The sequence below is a fragment of the Pezoporus flaviventris genome, unplaced genomic scaffold, assembly GCF_033815535.1.
Source record: "Pezoporus flaviventris isolate CSIRO_AGI_PZ_B2104156 unplaced genomic scaffold, CSIRO_AGI_Pfla_v1 ptg000015l, whole genome shotgun sequence".
NCBI lineage: Eukaryota > Metazoa > Chordata > Aves > Psittaciformes > Psittacidae > Pezoporus > Pezoporus flaviventris.
The window spans coordinates 26515198-26530864 of NW_026892563.1; the positions used below are offsets into that span (position 1 = coordinate 26515198).

The 15667-nt window shown below is 43.1% G+C and overlaps 2 protein-coding genes across 7 annotated transcripts in view; both read left to right on the forward strand.

Annotated features, from left to right (window-relative positions):
- Positions 1–10262, forward strand: GPR161 (G protein-coupled receptor 161). 3 transcript variants are annotated; one of them, XM_061453870.1, is made up of 6 exons: positions 1–1222; positions 1724–2448; positions 4030–4134; positions 6716–6847; positions 7547–7851; positions 9808–10262. In XM_061453870.1, the coding sequence occupies exons 1-5, from the start codon at positions 783–785 to the stop codon at positions 7792–7794; spliced, it is 1650 nt and encodes a 549-aa protein (XP_061309854.1). In that variant the 5' UTR covers positions 1–782; the 3' UTR covers positions 7795–7851; positions 9808–10262. The 3 variants fall into 3 exon arrangements, with proteins under 3 accessions (XP_061309854.1, XP_061309853.1, XP_061309855.1); XM_061453869.1 differs by having other exon boundaries at positions 2–1222; positions 7547–7874; XM_061453871.1 differs by having other exon boundaries at positions 4–1222; positions 6716–6835; positions 7547–7874.
- Positions 9820–15667, forward strand: part of TTF2 (transcription termination factor 2) — a 21579-nt gene continuing 15731 nt past the window's right edge. For 3 of the 4 annotated variants that reach the window (XR_009743476.1, XR_009743477.1, XM_061453867.1), the window contains exons 1-8: positions 9820–9959; positions 10705–10816; positions 11287–11373; positions 12093–12159; positions 12642–13604; positions 13692–13803; positions 14941–15132; positions 15361–15518. Coding sequence is in view for 2 of the 4 variants with exons in the window: in XM_061453867.1 (XP_061309851.1) it covers positions 9911–9959; positions 10705–10816; positions 11287–11373; positions 12093–12159; positions 12642–13604; positions 13692–13803; positions 14941–15132; positions 15361–15518 (1740 nt within the window). In the remaining 2 variants the exon portion in view is untranslated. Of the gene's footprint in view, positions 9960–10498; positions 10614–10704; positions 10817–11286; positions 11374–12092; positions 12160–12641; positions 13605–13691; positions 13804–14940; positions 15133–15360; positions 15519–15667 lie in introns of those variants that run through there. The other variant, XM_061453868.1, reaches the window with a different exon arrangement.

The following is a 15667-nucleotide window of genomic DNA, read 5'->3' on the forward strand; positions in this document are numbered from 1 at the left end:
CTGGCCTTGAATGTCTCCAGGGGTGGTGTACCCGCCACCTCTCTGGGCAGCCTGTGCCAGTATTTCACCACCCTCATTGTAAAGAATATGTACAGAAAAATGTCTTCATGTACAGAAAAGCAGTTTCCCCAGTCCTTTGGTACTGTCAGTAAAACAGAATCACCACTGTAGCTAAGGTGATTATAAACATGGAGAAGTGATGTTAGGAGACTGCGTACAATGGTCCCTGAGTTTTTGAATGTTATATAGCAACTGTTAAGAAAGAGTCAGCAGGATATGATTAGCTGAGTATCCACAGACCACCAGCAAATGCTGCATAGGCAAAATACAAGGTAACAAGCAGGATAAACAGGCAGAATTAAAAACAAAAAAACACAAACAAACCACAAACAAAACAAAACCCAACCAAACAAAAGTTACTTATTTTAAAGTGCGAATCAAAGACTGACAGTGACATTCCTGTTTCTTCACAGCCGAGATGAAGGGGCTGAATGAGATGCGCAACTAGTAAGTATGGTTTAGAAACAAGTAAGATACTTGGAAAATTTTAAAGTAAAATGTGCTGATTTTCTTCTTTGTCCCCCCACTTCTTGTCTTTCAGACAGCTTCTTCCATGTTCTAGGCTTGGTACTGTCACTGACCTCTTTGGTGTACCCATAAGCAATTTTCTTCCCCTTCACTTTCCCATCTAAAATGGTTTCCTGCATTCTACAGGTAAATTTAATTAACACAGGCAAAAGGGCCTCCAGTCTTTGGAGAGAATTTGAAGAAGTCTTGACTGAATGTTTCTGAGCGTTGTGCTGCTTCTAGCTGCTCAGCATGTCTTGGCTGATCCAACTCTGCATACTCTGACCATGAGCAGCAATTCTTCCCTCAGCAATGTGAAGGGCCTGAGGAATCTCACCTCGCAGGAAGACGGGGCAGTCAGAGTCACCGAGTCCATTGCTATAATCGTCATTGCTATTTTCATCTGCTTGGGCAACCTGGTGATTGTCATCACCCTGTATCGGAAGTCTTACCTTCTCACGTTGAGCAACAAGTTTGTATTCAGCCTGACCCTCTCCAACTTTCTGCTCTCTGTACTGGTGCTACCTTTTGTTGTCACCAGCTCCATCAGGCGAGAATGGATCTTCGGAGTTGTTTGGTGCAATTTCTCAGCACTGCTCTACATGCTGATCAGCTCAGCCAGCATGCTTACTCTTGGACTCATAGCTGTAGACCGGTAAGCACTCCTTTTCTGATGAATTGTAACGAGTTGCCTCATCATTCCATAGGGTGTTCATATCAGTGGATAATGCTGCGTACTGCTGTGGAGTCCTTTTTCCTTCAGCCCCGTGGGAAATTTTGATGCAGAACAGAAGAAAGTGGTGTCATCAATAATGCAGAATGCACACATGCCTTTAGAGGTTTTTAAAGCTATTGATTGTATAATAACATACTACTTGAGAAACAAGAAATAATGACTTTAAAAGTCCAGATTATACCCTCATGCACTCACATGTAGGGACAGATTTAATAGCTTCATGTGTGCCTTCAGCCAAGTTTTACAGTCTTGACTGCAATGATATGTATTTTTGCATGTAATTATTTTTTTAAACAGGCTCCCTGAACTCACTTCAGGGTTTGGAGAAAGGAGAGCTAGATATCAACATCATTAAAATATGTCCTTTTTTATTGTACATCTTTTGTGCTTCCATTGACTCTTTCTTTTCTTGTCCATCAGGTACTATGCTGTCCTGTACCCAATGATTTACCCAATGAAGATAACAGGCAACAGAGCAGTGGTAGCTCTTGTGTATGTGTGGCTACATTCCCTTATTGGCTGCCTCCCTCCACTTTTCGGTTGGTCATCTTTGGAGTTTGACCAGTTCAAGTGGATGTGTGTGGCAGCCTGGCATAAAGAGGCTGGATACACTGCCTTCTGGCAGATCTGGTGCGCATTGCTGCCTTTCATGGTCATGATGATCTGCTATGGATTCATATTCCGAGTGGCAAGGATTAAGGCCCGCAAAATCCACTGTGGTAGTGTCATCATTGTGGAGGAGGACTCCCAGAGGAATGGGAGGAAGAACTCCAACACTTCCACATCCTCTTCAGGCAGCAGAAGGAATACTTTCCAAGGGGTTGTCTACTCAGCCAACCAATGCAAAGCTTTCATAACCATCTTGGTTGTCATCGGTGCTTTTGTGATTACATGGGGGCCTTACATGGTAGTAATTACATCAGAAGCACTTTGGGGAAAGAATAGTATTTCCCCTGCCTTGGAGACATTAGCTACATGGTTGTCCTTTTCCAGTGCCATTTGCCATCCTCTAATTTATGGACTGTGGAACAAAACAGTACGCAAAGAACTACTAGGAATGTGTTTTGGGGATCGGTATTATCGTGAGACCTTTGTTCAGCGGCACAGAACATCAAGGTTATTCAGCATTTCCAACAGGATCACAGGTAAGATGCATGGCCACAAAAGACACTCTTCCTTAAAAGCAGTAAGAATAAGACTTAATGTCTGCGTGTGCATTTCCAACAGGATCACAGGTAAGATGCATGGCCACAAAAGACACTCTTCCTTAATACCAGTAAGATTAAGACTTAATGTCTGTGTGTGCCTGGCATGTTTCTGGGCTCTGTAAACAGTGGGATGTTTCTGGAGGTTTCAGCAGTCTTTTGTTCAGGTTGTTGTGGACACTTGAAAGGAGAATTTCTCTTTTTTTGTGGGAAATAACCTCTTTTTCCTACTAAAGTTTTCTCTGCCAGAGAAAACATAGTGGTGATAAAACCAGTTTATTTTCTTCTCAAACGTTTCTTCTCATATGTCTATCATTTTGTGTTACCCAGATTTGAGCACTACAATAACATATTTTGCAGCACTTGTTCTTCAGTTCCTGGCATTATGCTACAACTGTTTGAGATCTACTACAGTTTCACTGGTGCAACTATTTCTGTAAATTCAGTTTTTAGGCTTAATGGTTGTGAAGAAAAGATCATAAACAAAGTAAAACTATGTAAAAGAGTAAAACTATTTGATGTCTACCCAAGCTAGAGGCTGAGAGCTTCAGTTGGTCAGTTTACTGTTTTTAAAATAGCAATGCAACAGCATTCTGATTTTTTAATCATTTCCATGGTCCTGTTCAGGAGCTTCCAAAAATAGGACATCCTCATGCTTCTGCAGTTACTTAATTGGGAAGGAAGATCTAAAATACAGAAGGAAGAGGAGAGCACCAAGGCTCTGTTGTCTTTTCTGCAACCTGGGAGAGGCTCCCAGCTAAATGAAAGCTTTGCAGCTGCAACCACATCACAAGCTGCAGGTGCTTTGGCAAATCTGTATCCAGGAGATGCTATGGATGAATACATTGGGAACTGGGGTGGGGAGGGGGGGTGGTGTTTAAAAATGGGAAATTTCTTTCTTTTTCCAAGCAATAAGAAGTTGACAGCTTCAAGTTTATCAGGTGTGTTAGCTGAAAGCTGATAGGGTAAAAATAACAAACCAAACAACCCACAACCAAACCCACAACAAAATCTTGAAGTGGGATCCAAAGACAGCACCACTATAAGAATCCTGGAATCTCCTCCCTTTTTGTTTTGGGGATTTGAAAGAAGCCAGGCATCTCAGTGCCCTGGCCTTGCTCATGAGCTTCCTGCCACTCTAATGGCCTGTCACAGCTGCTGATGGCTGCCAGGTTATTCTCTGACTAGAAGGTGTATGGTAAATATCCCCATTTCTCTAAGTGCATATGCTCCCTGTTCAGCCTGTCTGGCTGATAAAACATGTGACTGCAAAAGGAGCTGGTGGGAGATCGTGCATGTAGAAAAGGAGACTTGCCATATGGGAAGACTACAAGGATACTTGAAAGCTACTGACTGGATTTCTGAGTTGGGAAATCCAGATGCTGTGCACTCTGGATGAGCAAGGTAAGTTTTATGTGATATAACAAATAAGGCAGTAGAGAGGGCATTACTAGAAGAGGTTTTTACTACAGCAGACACCTTAAACATTCACTGTATAACAAGAACAAGTCTCTCTTGCAGATTTGGGGCTATCTCCTCATCTCACTGCCCTCATGGCAGGTGGGCGGCCATTAGGAAACAGCAGCAGCACAGGAGACACAGGTTTCAGCTGCTCACAGGATTCAGGTAACTAAAAGTGTCTTGCTCTCTTGAGCAGAAGATTGCACTTGTACCTTGGCAGAACTCTCTAGGACAGTCTGTATTTAAACACACAGGTGTCTCTTGGTGGATGGATGACATGAAGCATCTGTTCCAGCTGTTACAACAAAACTGCTGCAGTTGCTTTTTTCCTTCCTTGCTCTCAATATATTTACTTGCAAAATACTGTTTAGTTTAAGGAATGATGACCCTTCCTGATAATGTGTCTTGGGAGCAGGACTGCTGTTTTCATGCTCTTCTCCTTTAGGTTTGATTGTTCTTCAGGGACTTTCCCTGTACCCATGGGGAACAGAGCAACAAAGTGCTGTAGAGAATGTGCTTCTCTGTTTCTTAGTTTGTGAGAGACCATGTCTTGGTCATCCTGCAATGTAAACATAAACACGTTGGGTGATGTCAGCTTATGATTTTGTTACTACTTAAGAACTCTCAACTGAAGGTGGTTTGGGAAAGGGGAAAGTTCTGCTGGTAATTTTCTATCCAGAACTGTAGCTAGATTTTTCTGGTAGTTAAATCAGCTACCTCTCCTTAACTGCACTGCTCTAGAGACACCAGAGGGTGACTATCTAACATTCGCTTGGTGCTAGAGGTTTGTTTCTTACTTTTGTAAAGGAAGTCTATGGAGCTGGGATTTATTTTGGTAGTTGTTCTACATTGGTAGTTTTATGCCTATTGTAGGTATTCTGCAGATGTATATAAAGGAGAATAGCATCCTGGTAAACCTGTCTCAGTTAAGAGGATGTTGTGTTATCATCTTTTGAGGAATGGTACTGAACAGTTTAAACAAATGAGCAAACTAAATACACACTGAGTGCTGTTAGAAGTGCAACTACATTCCAGAGCCAGGGATTGTCAATGCAGTGATCCACTGTGAAATACTGTTTCACTGGATGCCTATACTGTGAGGAACTAAAGAGCAGAAAGAAGTCTTAGTCCCTCTTCAGTGCTGCCTGCTGCAGTACCTGATCCCGTGGCCTGTGTCTTCATCTGCTCTGGTAAACTTAAGCTGAGCTTTTCATGTTGTGAAAAAGAGATGAAGTAGTAGAGGACAAGAATCCAAGTAGTCCCAGCTATACACAAAACGTGATGTGAGACCCAAGTTTTAATTGCTGTAAATGCTGCCTTAAGTTCTATTACTCAAAGGACAATGATCCACCCTGTAAGAACAAGAGGCTAGTTTCTTCACTACCCTCATTTGAAAAAAGTGTATTCAAGTAGTGCATTTGAAAAAAAACGCACTAGAATTCTGTTCCATGAGAAAAAGTATCTTTCTTCCTAGTGCCACCCTTCCAGTGCACACAATATTGCTAAGGAGGATCCGGTACGCTTGAAGATCTGTAAGAGTCTGCTGTTTTCAGCAGATAGCCTTAAATCCAGCTGATCCACGGAACAGCAGAGGAGGCTGTTAGCTTATCTGGGATTGTGTATTAGGGCAGCAGCTCATTTTTGTTTGCTGGAGGTAGAAGTGACATAACACTAGAGTTTATCGCTTTGCTATATCGCAGTGAATTGTCAGCAAAGAGCAGACTTATGGAGCAGTATGTTGTCTAGAGGTACACCCCCAGTTATGTCTTTCACTTTCTGTACTATGGGTACTGGAACACCTCCTTTGTGCAAAAAATACGTTTGGGGATCAAAAGCAGTCAAGTGGGTGAAGAGAGATGGGAAGCCACCTTCTGGAAGAGTTCTAAAAGTTGTGAAAGCTTTTTGTCCTAGGCCTGTTGTCACATCAGAGGAGTAAATGGACTTCCCTGAGGACTGCTCACCCAGCACTGTCCTGGCATCTCCCCATAGTGCTTGTTTCGCTTCTCCTGTACACACCAGAGACCAGCATTGCAAGGGAAGTCTGAGCTGCAGTCTTGCCCTTTGTGTAGAAGCATTGCAGAGATGGCAAGATTAATTTCCTTGTACTTGTAAACACTATTTTATATTGGAAAGGTGCAAAACAAATGTAGGGTGATGAAATTAAAAAAGCCAAAAAACTCCTCAACTGGAAAAAAAAGACAACTCATTAGACAAAAATCATTCCCAACCAGCAAGAGATTTTTTTCCCCATTAAAATATACTTCAGGAAAGTAAAAACAGGCTTTTAGATACAGACTGAATTGAACAGAAAAATTCTCCCATTCAGATTTCCATCCAGGTCTGATGACAAGCCTGACATTTGGCAGCTATGGTTGTTTGCCTCACAGGTAGCCAGTGTTAGTCTCTTGTCTTCATCAGGGGGAAGTTGCCCTCATCTTTATCTTTCATTTTCTGAAGGTAAGGTTGCACCTTTGTTGGCTGTCCTATTGACATTATAAGCTCTTCAGCTGAACATTTAGAGGAACTGCTTGAGGTTTTAGATAGCTAATGATAAAAGATTTCCAAATAGTTCGAGTGACCTCATTTTTTTTTGTGCAGTGTTTATTTCAAGCTGAAATTTACTCGCAAATGCTGGGTTTAGACATCTTTTGAAGGAGCTGCTATTAACAGGAAGGTTTTTGCCACCACATAAATATTGTATCCCAGCATTACTCTGTTTTGCTTGAGAACTCTTGCTTTGTTTCAGGAACAGAGACAATGCTTCTTGAAGATTATAGCTCAGATAGCACTCAAGCCTCACACTGTGTCTGTCCTCCTCGAAGGAGGAGTTCAGTGACGTTTGAAGATGAAGTAGAGCAAATTAAAGGTGGGTTTAGGGGTAAGTATGGAAATGCTCATTATCAACTATATAATGTGCTCAGGAAGCCTCCCAGAAACTTTTAATTACATTTGACCACTGTTTACGTGGCAGACCTGACCATTCATGCAGGTACAACAGAAAGTAAGATTAGTCTCTTCCAGTTCTCAACAAGCGACAAGGACAAAAGTTAGAAACTGGCATTCCCTGCATACGTATCATTTATGTTGCACAGCAGAATCTTCTCTGCAACTCCACTCATCTGGTGTTTGTTGCATCTGGTTCTGCATTTCCCAAGGAATACATTTTCTTGTCCTCATACTTTGATTCCATTATCCAGATGTTTCTCATTTGTTGCCTCCTCTGAACTTTGTCATTCACAGACTTGAAATTCTTCCATCTACAGACTTTAAATGGTCTGAATATAATTCCACTTTCATTTACCTTTTTTTTACTTCACTTACTTTTGAGTGTGTTTCTCAGCAGATCTGGGCTAAAATAAGATGAACCAATTCACTTATGTTTAGTTAACTTACTTGATTCTGTGCTAGCAAAGTTGCTGGAATCATATGTAAAGTATTGTACATGTAAAGTATTTTCAGAGGGCGTGATGATACTTTGACAAAAGGATTAACAGTCTTCAAGCAATTGCACAGCCATGTTGATCCTCTTTGTTTTCTGATATATTGTTTGCTTGTTTGTTTTTTTTTTTTCCCCCAGAATCTGCAAAGAATTCTGTTCTTCATGTAAAAGCTGAAGTCCATAAATCCCTGGACAGTTACGCATCCAGTTTAGCAAGAGCTATTGAAGCTGATGTGAAGATCAGCTTGTTTGGGGAAGATGCTTTACCAGGAGCTCTGTTCCCTGCCCGGACTCTGCCAGGAAGCACTGTGAACACACGGCGTGGCGTCCGGCCCCATGCTAGCCAGAGACTTAAGTTGCAGAGCATCGATGAAGGGACTATTTGACAGGAGCACTGGCGTATGAAACCTGAAAGAAACCACTAAGTGGGACCTACTACAGCTGTTGGTGTTTCAACAGAACCAGGGTATCTTCTCAGGATGTTTTTCAGTGTTTTCTCAACACTTGAACAATTCTGGTACTTGCATCAGCATTTTACAGCAGTGTTTGTTTACTGTTTAGGGTGCTATTGACTCTTGTGCCATGTCTTAAATGTATCACGCAGTGTGTAGGAATGCAGAGTTTGATTTTATCGACCTGATCATTAGTCTGTTGAATCTTGGGTCCATTATCGGCCAAAGCTTTAGGAATGAAAAATGGAAATGTATGTGCAGTGCTTAATTCATTATTACATAGATCCTTTTCTGTACCCCAAGGTAATCAGTTTATACTCGATAGCTGTAGTGCTCTGATAGGGAGCTTGTTCATTGGATACTATGCCTTACTGTCACAGACTCCCAAATGAGCAGCATGGCCTTTATTAAGGGCAAAACCTGAACTTTTCAGAGAGCTCATGCAAGTTACGGTGTTTCTTACCCTTGCTAGCGCATATCTCTGGCTGTTCATCAGAACACTAGATCTGAAAGTGTACTATGTGTTGCCTCTGCCTTATGTGACAGCAGCTGCTTTAGATGTAGTAGGTGGGAGCAGACTTGTGCTAGAAATACCGCAGAGATGGTATTTGAGGAAATCATCAATGCAGAGTTCTTAGTTTCCCTGAGAACTTCACTTCTCTGGTTTTGCTTTTACTAAAAGGGCACTCTATGGCTGTGATAAGCTTGACAGAATACAAATAATGTATTACCACTTCATATCCAGCATTCATCTTTTCCAGAGACAGAAGTTCTATGAGGGTTTTTTGCTTTGGTTTTTTTTTTTTTTTTTTTCAATCGTGAGGGAATGTAGTGTTTAAGCTATAGGTACTTCAGTGCATCTATTTCTTGGAATATTCATGAATCTCTAAAATAGGAACATTTGGCACTTATATTGCACTTTGCATGTTCGTGAGCACTGTACAGACATGACCTTGCTAGGCCTTTGTGAGAGGGTTGATCAGCCCTGCTTGCCAAAGAAGGGAAACTGCAACAGTCAAGCTGCTGGCAACTAAACAGGCTGCAGAGGTGAAAAGGTTTGTTAGGAAAAGAGGGATGAGGTGGATCATACAAGGATGCCTAGCTTGAGGAATGTTTCTGTGCCTTCTTGGGCTAGCCCCTTCCTTACTTTGTGAGGGTTGCAGCCCTGCCCTACTGCTTATTTCAAAGAGAGAGAGACATAAATGAATAGGATAATTTCTTGGAGATGTCAGTAGCAAATAGACTTAAGGACCAAGGATTTCCATCTGTTTGCTCTGTGCCCATTCTCCCCCACCCCTCCACCTTTCCCCAGAAGTGGTGTGTCTGAGGTTTTGCAGTAGATGGTTTGGAAATCAGGGGCGGGATGTTTCCATCTGGGCAAAAACTGGATGTACACTTGTTAAATTACGGCTGTGTGTGATGCACTTGGAGGCAGAGAAGCAAACTGTTCTGGAGGCAGAGCCCCCGTACTGTACATAGACACCCTGTTGCCTGTGTTCCCAGCTTGGAAACATTTCAGCTCTGGACAAAGCAGCTTGACTTTATGAACTAGCCTGAATCCTATTACATCGCCATGTAAGATACAGCTGCATGCTTAAAATTCAGTACATGGTTCGCTGATTAAGAACAGGCTGTTACAGCAAGAACACTTGAGCACCAGTAAAATGGCTCTTTGCCTAACACAGGAATGAAACTACTAATAATAGCGAGGTCCTCACTCCTGAACTTTTCGCTTCTAGTGCGTTGGATAAATTGGCACCTGTGGGCACTCATCTAAGAAAAGAAACCAAAAAATCCCGTTATTTAATTGAAAATGCCCTGCACTGAGATCATTATTGCTGTCATTAACATTACAGTCACTGTTGCTCAAAGTACTTGGTACTCCTTATCTGTGCACTTGCATCAGGTGGCTGGAAGAATTTTACCTGCATCCCATTTATTTCCTAGGCCTGCTTCAAAACAAGCTGAGCAAACCTGAGTATTTCTGAATGTAGGAAGAGCACATCTGAGTACCTGTCCACGTGGGGAAGCCAGTGGTAGCCCCAGAATAATGTGGTTTAGGAGGAAAAATGCCAAGGCTTGTGCAAAAGCACAAAGTTGTGAGTATTTTGTTAGAAGCTTGGTTTTTTACAGAGGTACTGAGTCAAATTCAGCTGAAGCTGTGCCAGTTTACACCGTGGCTGAATTTGGCTGTCCCTGTTAATATCTCTGACCCCTTACTTAGTGTAAATGTTAATATTTTTGTACATGCATTACAACCTTTCCCTAATTCTGTTACTACCACAGTCGCTATCGCACTTGAATTGTCACTGACAAAAGCAGTAAGTAAGAAATACACACATTTTGTAAACATGTATTTCCCATCTTAAACACAACGCAAAAGAAAAGCAAAACTATTTCCAGCCTCTCATAGCCTGCGGTGTGTGTTTATACTGCGGTTACTTCCACGTGACTTCAGCGGGAACCCGGGGGACAACACCGCGAAGGCCACGCCCCTTAGTCTTAGCCACGCCCTCTCGACCTGCGCTCCCCAATGGTAGCGCGCTTTTCTCTTCACGCCCTTTCCGCCGCGCTCCAAAGCGTGACCTGCGCGGAGGCGGGGCGGCGATGGGATTGGTGACTTCACAACGCAGGGGGGGATTGGGTCCGCCCCTCCCTTGCCCCGCCCCGCTCTGGTTGGGCTGGGTCTGATTGGTTGATTTGATTGTGGCGGTTGTGGTTGGCGATGGAGGCTGTGCCGTGCGCGGAGCATGGTAAGGGGCAGCGGGTGGCGCCCGTATGGCTGGGGGCTGGGGGCTGGGGGCTGACGCTGACGCTGACGCTGACCAGCTCTCCGCCCTGCAGGGTCCCTCTGCTTCCTGAAGACGGGCGTCCGCGATGGCCCCAACAAGGGGAAGAGCTTCTACGTGTGCGGCGCGCAGGGCCCCGCGGCCTGTGGCTTCGTCCTCCCGGCGCCGTAGGTGCAGCGTGGCGGGGCGGGAGGGCTGTTCCCTGTTGTGCTGGTGGGGGGCGGTGCGACGGGGTGGGACACGGCAGCACACCGCTGCTCTGCGGGAAGTTCGGTGCTGTGTCAGTAGCTGTCGAATCACAGAATGGTTTGTGTTGGAAAGGACCCTAAAGCACATCTACTTCCAACCCCCTGCCACGGGCAGGGACACCTCACACTAGACCAGGGTGCTCAAGGCCCCGTCCAACATGGCCTTGAACACTGCCAGGGAATGGAGTAGCAACAGCTCTAGGCAACCTGTGCCAGTGCCTCATTGCCCTCATAATGAAGAATTTCTTCCTAACATTGCAAACTTACTTTCTTAGTTATGTAGTCCTTGAGAAGACTCTCCAAGTATTTTGTCCCGAGTAACTTTTTGCTGCTGCTGTTCCCTGTGCCTCTTGTCTTTATTCTTCCTCCGTTCTTTTTCCTCTTTTCAGTATTCCTCCGTCTCAGTGCTTGATCCATGAGGGCTGCGTGGTGGAGCTGCAGACCCTGGTTCAGGTTCAGGACACGGATGAACACCAGTAAGTTCTTCTGAGTGGAAACAAGGGTTTGTTGTACTGGTTTGAGCATCTGGACTTGTTTGATGGGGCTGACTTGCAGTTTCCTTCTAAAATTGAATAGGCTCATCGAGCCTTGAGGCCTTCACTTAGCATGTTTCAAAATGTTTGCTATTTTTTTAGCAACTATATTCAGTGGTATAAGTGATCAGATGTGTTTGTTTTTAACAGAATTGAACGTGTTGGTGTGGTTGCGTTCATCCAAGATTCGTGACGATTACATCAAATTCACCGATTTTAATTCTGACAAAGTTCTTGCATTTAACTGGCAGTCCTGTTCCAAAGTATTCCTGTTCCTGAGGTGCTTTAAGATGAGGTGGCCTGGGTAGTGTAACTAAAGGAACAGTTGTTTCATTACACCTTGAAATCATAGGGCACTTCTGAGGCTCTGAGCATAGGCAATATTTTTGCCTATTTTGCTGTTGGATTTTTTTTTATTGCTAAAATTAAAACCAAACGACCCAAACCCCTAAAAATTCTTAGGGTCCCAAGCCAGAGGACAATGCTTCTGTAAAAAGCCTTTTGGTGAGTGTTTATAGGCTTTTGCTATAGAGAAGTCTGAATGTAAAGTGCAGATCAAGAGGATTTGTCTGGGATGGTTTTGGTGCAAAGTACTTTAAAAAAAAACACTTACAGTTCTTTACTGGCTCCTGCAGTTCAAATTTTGTTTTATTCTTTAGCAGGTTGTTTTACCGATGCCTTAAAAGTAAGTTGAGTGGGAAGAAGTGGTGTGGAAGCATCCCATGGAAGGTATGAATGTTTCTTCTGTATTATAGTATCAGCTTATTCCAGCGTGACTTTTCATTCTGTATACTGTAATAACCTCTGAGACTACATAGAGGAAGAGACTGTATTTTCTAGCTGAATAGTGCATCACCTGCTGTCCTCTAGATGAGACTTCTCTTACTCCTCAATTGTGTGAAGTGTTCTCCAGTCTTAACCCCTTTGGGTTTGATCTTTGGCTGTCCTCTTTTTTTGAGGATGATGCTGTTGAGACTTTGTCCTGCAAAACACAGAATGGCAACGAAATGGTTCTACAAAACATGGAAATGGCAAAGAAAGCAGAAAACCAGTATTTCTGTTTTGGTTTCCTTGTAAAATGTTTATCCTGATCTTGTTAACATGATAGAAAGGAAGATGTTTGTAAAGTCTTGCTTGAGATGATTAGGTTGTGCGTATAGTTAGCAGGATTTAATAATTTGCATGTTAGCGTTTACTTTTATATATTGCAGGATCCAAAAGCTACCACAGTGTCAAAAGCCTTAGAATCCCACCCCAGCACAGCAGCTCTCTTCAATCCCAGTGGGCACAGAAATCCCTTCAAAGTGATACACAAGAATTGTGAACCATCATCTTGCAAACAAATGAAGCAAGGAAACAGAGAGGGAAGTAAAGCAAATGGAGGAAAAGCAGAGAAAGAGAGCGTGCTGGTGTCACATAAAGAAAAGAAGTCAACCTCTGATTTCTCCATAGAGAAAGAACCTGTAGAAGGGCTGAAAACTGAGAAGAAGCAGGCCAAGGGAAACAGGAGTGATCCAGAACTTAAGGAGAGCACAGTGTCTGAACCTAAACTTGATCTCCCTGACACTTTGAAAGGGAAAAACACGCTTTTGGAGGAAGAGAAATATGATGGTGGTGGCAGGGAATCCAAGAAATCTTCAGAGTGTGTGGAGAAAGAGCCAGGCGGGATATCAAAGCCCCTTCCACCAAGTCTTGGAAAGCAAAGCACAACCACCAAACCTCCAGAGGAGGAGCATCTTCAAGAAAAAAGCTTAAAAAGCTGTGGGGATAAAGAAACCAGAGAGAAAGAATATGTTAGTTGGAAGAAAGGAGAAATGAAACTGATGTCTACAGGTGTGATTTCTCCAGCAGTGCCACAACTGGCATTGCAACATGCTGCCCTCAAGGCAGGAGCAGAGGCATTGCTGCCCAAGGCACAGGTCAGGCCAGGACTGGGACAGCCTGCTGATGAAGTCTCTGGTAGTGACAGTGATAATGTAGAATTTGTTTTCTCCTCATTAGGTAAAAGTAAGCCTGAAAAATCAGTTGAGGGTTTGCAGTCAAGAGAGATTCCTTCAGAAAAATCAGGAAAGAGTATACAGGGGACATCTTTGCCAGGAGCTGCAGCATCTCATCATGTGGAAGACCCTAAAGCTCTTCACAACCACCTTGTAGTCCAGCTGAAGCAGAAGAAGGTAATTTATTGCACCTGTTATTCTGACCTGATTGTTCTCTGTTGGCAGAAAGCACACTCAGCTTTTGGATTCTTCTGTGTTTTGCAGAGTACGTTGGCTACAGTGAACATTCAGCTGCTGCCAGATAAAGGGGAACGGTTACTAAAGCAAGTGCAGGATTTGGAAGCTGCGCTTAGTGCTCTTAATGTTTCGCTAGCAGGTACTACTGGAAATTAGGGCTAAATTTATGCTTTTTTTTTTTTTTTCCCCCAGAACCTTGCAAAACACTTATTATTAATATATATTATTAATATAGTTGTTATTGGCATGTGCTCTATATAAAGTTTATATGTTGAGATTCACTGAAGGTGAGAAGTGTTAGTTGCAAAGTGTGTGTCTGGGAGAGGATGAATGGAACAACTTAGGCCTTTCCCCTGAAGGGTGATGGCTTCCCAGAAGAGTTTCCTTCCATAGTTAAGACCCAGGGCTAGTTCTTTTTCTACCTTTGGCTACATGATTGTGGCAGATGTCCCTCTGAGAACTTGCCAGTGAAGTGTTAACTTCCTCTTTGTTGCAGAGTGAAACAATGCTGGTTGTGCATGTTTTGGCTGCTGTGTCTGAATGTTTCAGATACAAGATAGCAGCTTCCAGTATGCCATTCCTATAAAGTGATTTCCCAATTCTATTAGCTAGTATTAATCATCTGTGGAAGAAAGATATTTTGACCTGTATGATCACCTCAACAAGACAGTTACTTTGTGATCATAGTATCAATTGTGTTGATGAAAAGATACTTTGATAACTCTGGAAACTGAAGATCTCTAGCAAGGAAGCAGTAACTCAAGGGCCACCACACAGCAAGCAGTCCCAATGCCTTGTACCATATCTTTTTTTAAGCAAGACAGACTTTTCCAGGAAGGAGATAAAAGCTCCTGAGTTCTTGGTCTGTTTATTCTTCTTGGATATTTTGAAAGGGTTTTTTGACCAAAACGTTGATGAGAAATACCTCTTAAAAACATCTAAGCCCTGTGGGAACAGCGTACAGAATTGACCTTGTGTTTCCACTAACCTGGTCACAGTTGCAAAGTTAACAGTGTCGGTATAAATCACACATTCAGGCTTGAGCAGAACTGCATTGCCTGCCATGTAGGAGCAGGCTAACAGTAGATAAGGCCTGGTAGTAGTTGCAATGGCTCGAGTGATATGATAACCTGCTACCCTGGTAAATCCATGGGACCACTTAATAATACTTTGCAAGCAGATTATTGGGGGGGGGGAGGCAGTTCTCTGAGCTGTAACAGAAGGCTCCGAAGTCCATTGTGCAACCTTGCCAACCTGTGATTCCTCTCTTCTGAAGGGGAGAAAAGCACAAGCAGCAGCTGCTGTGAGGAATCTTTGCCTAACCCATTTGGCAGGCCAGGTGGTACAAAGTTGGTAACACCACTACCGCTCCAGAATCCTACAGCAAGGACCCCTTCAGGCTCACACGGTCACCCCTCTGCTGCTGCTGCTTTGGGTTCCAGTGAATATTACGGCCACAGTTTTGGAAGTAAGTACAGAAAGACTTTTTGATTAAAGAAAACACTGGTGAGAACTATTTCTAAAATAACCTGCAACTTGTGGATATGTGTGAGAGTACTAAACCTCTTCTGTTACTGTGAGCTGCGTACTGCCCACTGGACACCTGTAGCCACTGAGGTCAATCTTGGAGATGAAAGATCTGTTTGGGAAGCTAGCTGTGTAAACACATCTCATGCGTAATACTGTATCTTTACAGTGAACTCTGGTATGCAAAATCTGTATGGAGGAATAATGACAGAAGCCCGAATCAGGACTGTACACGGTGCCATAAGTGAAGCTGTTAATCATCTTCACAGATCTTTAGAATCTTGTCCAGAAAATCAGACAGTAGCTGAAGATCCCTCTGGATTGAAGGTAAATTGGCATGGATGGATGATGTTATGCTGATGAATGAGGTGCAACATCTGAGTGATATCCTAGAGCATCCTGCCCTTTAGCACTTTGAAGCACTTTGCAGTTTTCATCGTGCTGGCAGGAGATGCTTTAATTACTTTCCATCTATG

Excerpts from the sequence above, each read along its gene's own strand:
- GPR161 (XM_061453870.1), top strand. The coding sequence starts at position 783 with ATGTTTCTGAGCGTTGTGCTGCTTCTAGCTGCTCAGCATGTCTTGGCT. Across the intron at positions 1,223-1,723 it reads GGACTCATAGCTGTAGACCG|GTACTATGCTGTCCTGTACC; the intron begins GTAAGCACTCCT and ends CTTGTCCATCAG. Across the intron at positions 4,135-6,715 it reads CAGCTGCTCACAGGATTCAG|GAACAGAGACAATGCTTCTT; the intron begins GTAACTAAAAGT and ends GCTTTGTTTCAG.